This window comes from Corylus avellana, chromosome ca6 (genome assembly GCF_901000735.1).
Source record: "Corylus avellana chromosome ca6, CavTom2PMs-1.0".
Taxonomy (NCBI): domain Eukaryota; kingdom Viridiplantae; phylum Streptophyta; class Magnoliopsida; order Fagales; family Betulaceae; genus Corylus; species Corylus avellana.
In genome coordinates this window covers 8232491-8240090 of record NC_081546.1, presented here as the reverse complement: position 1 = coordinate 8240090, position 7600 = coordinate 8232491, and the positions used below count along the sequence as shown (strand labels likewise).

The 7600-nt window shown below is 31.1% G+C and overlaps 1 protein-coding gene across 1 annotated transcript; it reads right to left on the bottom strand.

Moving 5' to 3' along the window:
- Window positions 1–3345: 3345 nt before the first annotated feature.
- Window positions 3346–5178, bottom strand: LOC132184603 (GATA transcription factor 21-like). The gene is made up of 3 exons (XM_059598294.1): window positions 4885–5178; window positions 4285–4692; window positions 3346–3953 (listed from the first exon to the last, which is right to left on the bottom strand). The coding sequence occupies exons 1-3, from the start codon at window positions 5074–5076 to the stop codon at window positions 3582–3584; spliced, it is 972 nt and encodes a 323-aa protein (XP_059454277.1). The 5' UTR covers window positions 5077–5178; the 3' UTR covers window positions 3346–3581.
- Between the last annotated feature and the right edge of the window lie 2422 nt (window positions 5179–7600).

Here is a 7600-nt window from a genome sequence, read left to right as displayed (position 1 = left end):
ACTTTTAGACCTCTCAAACGCAATCACAAACAAGCCCTGAATATTATTTGCTAGCAGTTCAAAGACTATTAATAAATAATAAGCTGGGGAGCAACGGTTGTGCTAGGGTACCTGCAGAAAACCAATAAATGTTATATGGTGGGAGTGTTGGCTCCATAATCTGCTAACCAAGTTTTGGCTCTAAATGAGAGGTATATATATAAAAGACTTTACTCAAACCAATTGTTCACTAGGTTGCATATGCATACATTTATAATCATTGTTATTAATAATGCTTTAATAAACCAACATCCCTTTATACTATTGAAAAAATAGACTCACTTGTTTGCATATTAACATAGACTTGATGCAAGACTAAGGTTGAGGCCCATGAGGGCAAAGTTTCTTTTGCTAGTTTTGATGCATGGTTACTAGACCATTTACTACGTGTTTATTACTGGTTTCTTTTTCTTTTTCTTTTTAGGTAAATCTTTTATATTCATTCCTTTAAAAAAATTAAGAGCATAAAACTCTTATGTCAAAGAGAGTAAAACTATGATAAATCATAGCAAAAGCTATGAAATTACAATGTTATATAGAAAAATATAAAAATCTTACAATCAAGTCCTATAGAACATATATACTCTAGGCAGACTCAATCTAATACATTGGTAGCCCATATTCCAACTTTTATTTTCTCAGCCATGCATGTTTATTACTAGTTTCTCAGGAGCTAACTTTATCATTTTATGTTTATTTCATTTGGTATATGTAATATAACTTTAACTTAGTTTAGTTTATATTTACTATTGTATAATTGAGTAACTATAAGTCTTTCTAGAGTCTTCTTAAAGTCACATCAAGTGTGATGTGACTTTTAAAATTACCATTGAATTTGAAATGTGATTTATTGACTTTTGATTTATTAGTAACTTTAAAAGTCACATCACATTTGAGATGACTTTAAAATGACTCTAAGAAGACTTATAACATTACTCTTGTATAATTATGAATGCTTATGTGTTACTCCTGGCAATTATTTGATACACCTAGTGTGTATTTAATATGTAACTAAAATCATATTAATACTTATTTCAAAATTGAAGTATTTCTATCCGCTCAAATTTTACTTTTGATGTTGTAACATCACGTGTAAAATTAGATATTTCTACTTACGACCTTGTTATACAAAGCGAGGGCGTCACACCCCACCCTTATCAAAGTTTGATAGAAGAATCTTCAACTATTCTGCTTGATTCTTTCAATTATTGTGCAGATCTTTATTCACACAATATTATTCAAATATTATGCCTGATTCTTGCCACTTTTGTCATAATCTTTTTTCTCAAGATATTCTAATGCCATCAATTCAATATCTAACAACTCAACTACTAATTCAATATCTTCTCCTGCATCATATCATCTGTGTGATAATCTCATGAACACATACCTTAAACCATATTCAATGCAACTTATAAACTTTACATCTATATGATAAATAACAATCATGAAAACATATATGCAAACAATTATATGTCCAATATTCTTAAATTAAACAAGTAAATAAACAAATTTATTTAATCAAAAACTAAAATATCATATAAAGTAATTAATTAGACGGTGTGCATGGTTGCAGAAAAAACAAGGAGGATAAAATTGCACCATTATCGAAGTTCGAACTCCAATATTCCATTGGTTTTAAGCATATAGGGTATAGGCTATAGGCTATAGCCAGATAGTGTTGTGAGGATAAGGAGAGACCATCATTTGTCCCATTAACAACAAACACAAATATATTATAAAACAAAATAAGAGGACAAAATAAGGGTCAATTTTACCATTTTTACACAGGTCAACTGCACGTGCATGTCACGCACTTGAGGATTAATTTTCTGTCCATGTTAGTGTATGAAACTAATAGCAGGGGCAAAGTGGTAGAGTTTGGGGGTGTTTGCTAATAATGTGGTAATTTGGAGCAGTTTAGTGTAATTTTCCTTTATAAAAAGTAAGATTGATTTATGGTTACTTCTTGTTTTTACTATTTTAAAAATGCCTTTAAAACTTAACAATGTTAATTGTTAAATGTGGGAATTGGTAGTTTGCTAATAATGTGGTGATTTGGAGCAGTTAATTAGTGTAATTTTCCTCTATAAAAGGTCAGATTGATTTATGGTTACTTCTTTTGTTTTTATTATTTTAAAAATGCCTTTAAAACTTGACAATTTTAAAGTTTCAGTTGAATGATAAGGTGAGTTTTTCCCTTCTTTTTTTTTTTTTTTAATTTTTAATTTTTTTTTTGAAATATTATGAAGCTTTTGATACCATGTTACAATTTGCGGATAAATCTTAAATATAAGAATAATAGCTAAAGCAAGAGACAGAAAAGAGAGAGAAAATTATAGGTAGTTCGGTGTTTGAAACTTACGTCTACCACTCTGAATAGCCTTTAGGGCTACATTATGCTTTTATTAACTTCATTGTTTATAAAACATAAATCCCTATTCATAATTGTATAAGTCGACCTATACAAATAAACAATCGACTTATACAAGAAAACATATATAGATCGACCTAGACTTAAAAATATAAATAAATAAGGGAAAATTACAGTTTATCCCCTCAAAGTTGACAGCGTTTTTCAATTCGAACACCAAAGTTTCAATTTTTGCAATCTACTCCCACAAAGTTCCAATTTTTTTTCAATTCGACCAATATTATCCCAAAATTCTCATATTGCCCATAATTTTTATTTTTTATGAAAAAAAAAATTTGGAGGTGCAAAAATGGCTAGATGGCCAAAGGGGTGGCTACGGTCACCCAGAATTTTTTTTTTAAAAAAAAAAAAATTTGTAAAAAATAAAAAAATAAAAATTATGGGCAATATGGGAGTTTTGGATACAATCGATCAAATTGCAAAATTTTGAAACTTTTGGGGTGGATTGCAATAATTGAAACTTTGGTATTCGAATTAAAAAACGATGTCAACTTTAGGGAGGTAAACTGTAATTTTCCCAATAAATAATATAAAATTAGAATATGCTCCAACACTTTGGCAGCACAAATCTTGAGATCCACACAAGGCTCGTTCATCAGAAAGTAGAAGGTATTTTTACTTTGAAGAATTGAAATTCTTTGAAAGTTTTGCAAGTCCTCTTGATAATTTAATCTTCATTATTCAACAATATATACTTATAACACTGAATTTGGAGATGAGAGAGAGATGGGGGATTTCATAGCTCTGCGGCCTCACCTAGAAAGTTGTCCTCTGCACAGGCCTAGCTAGGACCAATGCTAATTAAACAATAATTGAAAGAGCCCAAACTGAAAATTTCTCAATCATATCTACAAATATTAATTGTTGATATGTAATTATGAAACTATATATATTTAGGGGGGAAAAGATGTAGATATATATGTCATTCTCTCCTAATTATTTTAATATCAAGAACAGTGGTAATTAATAATGAAGCAAACCCACATTTTGGTTTACAACATATGCTCAAAACATATTTCTCTCTCACAGACGCACATAATTATTAAAGAACAATTACAAATTAACTACCTAAAAAATTAAATAAACTAATTAAATGAAGAAAAAAAAATCAACTGTGAACAAGGCCACAAGACAATTCCATTAGCAGGATTGCTGCTTCTGCCTCATCCTGTGGGAACACTCGGCCAAAAGCTGAATTGTTTCTCAAACTCAGAGCTAAATCCTTGAAACAAAGCTTCCTATCGTTGTGAGAAGAGTCGGCGACCGCGCCGGCTCCGGCTCCGGTTCCAGCGAGCTTGCACTTATTCTTGTGTTGTGGAACTTGGCTTGTACGAGATTTCTTTTCCTTGTTGTGCAGTGCCTTACTCTTGGTCGATGATATGTCGGCCGCTGCAACTACCACACCATTTGCAGCCGCTGCAGCTTCTGCCATGGCCCGTCTCGCCTTCCGCTGCCGGATACCGCAGGCATTGCAAAGTGACTGCATGCACCAACAGGTTAAATCTTAAGAAACTTGCTCATGTATATATGTAAGTGCTTTGTAGGGAAAAATCTAGCTTTAATTTATAGCTAAGTAAATATATCTATGTTTGCATGTATTTTTGCAGAAAATATGTATATCCCAGAAGTTCTAATACTTTTACTAACATATATATAACACAATGGTAATGTTGATTAATTCTAAGAGTTTTGCTTGTTTTGAAGTAAAATATTTTTTTTATTAGTGATTTCAGCTGAAAACAGTTTTTAGCGTTTAATTAGTTTATTAATTATATGAAAAGTAGTATACAAAATTAAAGAAGAAAAATAACCTTAGGACCTCGAGGGCCACTCCTCCAAAGAGGGGTAGTGGTTGTGTTACAATCTGCACAAACCCTAGTACTAGTACTGTTGTTGTTGCTGGGGGGTGATGAGTTGATTTTGCAATTTTCGCCATGCTGCTGGATATTTTGGAACTTCTTCATAATTTTCAGTGGCTGGTGATCATCTGTAGCTGTAGCTGGGAAATTTGGGTTCATAATTTTTTGCATCAATCTCATCTTTGATGACATCCACTGTACAGACCCATTGCTGCTTTTACTTCGATCTGCATCCGCACTTTGACACAAAGAGAATTTATGGGGATTGTAATTCACATCTTCCTCCACAGACTGAATTGAAGAAAGCACCGAAGATTCTTGTTGATCATGACATGATCCATGCGATATGGGCTTATCTGGCTATATATGATCAAGTAAAAGATCAAAACTTTAGATCGATCAAAACTTTAGAACACAAACAGTGTAATTAAAAATGTAATAATTAATCAGCTCATGATCTAGAAAAATTACAAAGAAATCTAGGAATGTAAAATAAGACTAAAAAAAAAAAAAAAAAAAGTAAGTTGATATGCTTGCTAGCTAGCTTCTTGCCTTTTGTAGAGAGTTTTCAAATATGCTCCCTCTTTCATCTTGGGAGGTGTCAAGGAAATTAGGAGGACATAAGGGAGAAGATGAAGCTTGGTAATCATGTGGTGAGAGAAAGAGTTTAAGGTGGTGATGATGATGATGATCTTGGCTTTGATCTACAAGAGGGGATGGAGGGTTGAGATAAAGAGGAGTCATGGGGAGAGAGAGAGAGAGAGAGTGATTTGCTTGAGGTGGTGTCCAGAAAAGGAGGACAACATAGGATAGGCTAAAGAAGAAGAAAAGTAAAAGGGACTGATTAAATGGTGGTGATGGTGTTATAAATTAAGGAGAGAAGGGGAGGGAGGGGGGCAAGGAGAGCGGTCTGAAAGATGTTCACGTGTGTGTCACACAAACAAAACAATTTTTAGAAAAAGACAAATTAAAAGGAGGTGTAGAATGCTACAACACGACCCCACTATATGACAATACCCTATCCGCAGTTTTTCACCTCCCAATCAAACCATGTTCCAATAAACACCAATTAATTATTAATATTATATATGTCTATCTTAATTAATTAGCTTCATATATAGAATATACCCACTACATGCCTTTTATATCTCTTCTCACATATGCTTAGAGGAAAATATGTGCCTCCTTCAAACATATGTTTGATGGGTTCAGATCCTCTAGAATTCATTTTAAATTTAAGTGACAAAAATTTAATAAGGTAGTTTCGTCATTAAATTCTAATACATAATTTATTTTAGACGTTTAAATGAGATGGACGATTGAGATTTAAAAATTTAAAAATTTCAAATTTTAAAAAAAATTTAGCGAATCTCAATCCATGTTTAGAATAATAACAGCGTCGTAAGTGCATCTCAATATAGATGTTCTTTATTTGACAACTACCAACTCTACTAAACTGAAATACTTGAGACCCATAAAACATCACTCAACAAAAGACTCTAGAAACCCGATCTTTAATCGACTTCTAATCCTAACTACTAGTAGAAGTTTGTAATAAAAATTCAGATTTGATCGGGTGTTTTTTCAATGTTACAGATCTAATTTAAAGTTTTTCACCATAAAGAAAAATAGTAAAATTAAATGTGAACTGTTGAAAAAACTATGTATTAATTACTAAACAATATTACTTTTCACTTCTAGTGAATATATATATATATATATATATATATATATATATATATTTCCTTGATTAATGTGTATTATCAACTTCACTAGAGGTTCTAAAAAGTGATTAGACCTAATCACTTTTCAACATGCATCAAGAGGGGGACCACCAAAGACAGATTTGGGACGAGATTTTCTGTATGAGAATTCTGATTCACATGTCATGAGTCATGACCATGGCGGGCGTACGTACAAGGTGAATGTAGAGCCATATCTTTTTTAATTTGGACGAACACAAGTACTAAAGCACCATTTCGGTCATTTTATTTATAATATCTAATTCTTTATTGGGCTACGTACGGATGCAATAAATCTCGAGTTACGTACGTATAAATTCTTGCAAAACTAGCCGTTATATATATATATATATGCTGCACCATGGATTTTGCTTTTTTTCTCATGATATTTATGCTTAGATGTTGATTAATTAACTTGATTGGGTATTTTATTTTATTTGGTTGTAAAATGTAAGTGTTCAATTTTGTTTTGCAGGAACATGCATGTACTTCTACATTGCTTTTCAAAATAAAATAATATTAAAAGTATTCTAAACAAAACATGAGAGATAATTAATAAATACTATTACTAATTCTTCTTTAATTAGCCTTATGGTATATGTAGTGCTCTATATATATATATATATCAGATAATTCTCATTCCTGGCCTGTATATATACATAGCAGTACAAGATATATTGGAAATTTGTTCTTAAATTATTTATGTATAATTGTATATACATATATTTGAGCCTAAAAGTTACTAGGAATTGCCCCCTTTTAGAATTAGAGTCGTTGACCTTTCAATATTTCTGAAATAAAAAAGAAAGAAAGAAAAAAAACAAATATATATATATATATATTAAGACGTGTTTCTACTATCTGACAAAATCTGTTTTTATTATATATGACTGACGAGGCATAATAAAGGCATAATTTTTTGACATAATTATGGTCTAATTTTTCTTTTATTTTTATTTTTATTTTTTTTAAAAAAAAATAAAAGCAATAACATTTCATGATCCTTTTTTTATTTGGCATTTTAAAAAAAAAATGGTATTTTTCTTCATAAAAATGGTTATTTTTTTTTTAAAAAAAATGGTCATTATTATGTCGAAAAAGACAATTTGTTTTTTTTTTTTTAAATACCAAATAAAAAAAAAGATCACATAGGATGCTATTGCTTAAAAATTTTTATTTTTTATTTTTTATTTTGTTTTAAAAAAAAAATGACCTCATAAGAAAAAATTGGACCAAAATTATACCAAAAAATTGGAACTTTATCATTTTTCATTACTAAAACAATGGGCAGAATCCCAGAGGGCCGGCGTTGTGCATGGAGATATGATCAGAAAAGAAAAGAAAAAGAAGGTTGCAGATATGGGGATATGGGTAGGGATTTGCATGGGAGCATCTTCCCCATCTGGGCTTTGACAAAAAACATCAAATGCTTGCAGGTAAGAGACAGCGACAGCGTATTGTCCCCACAGCTTTTGCCTTCAACCTAATTCTGATCTTATCGTCGTCTCTTTTTTTTTTTCCTTTTA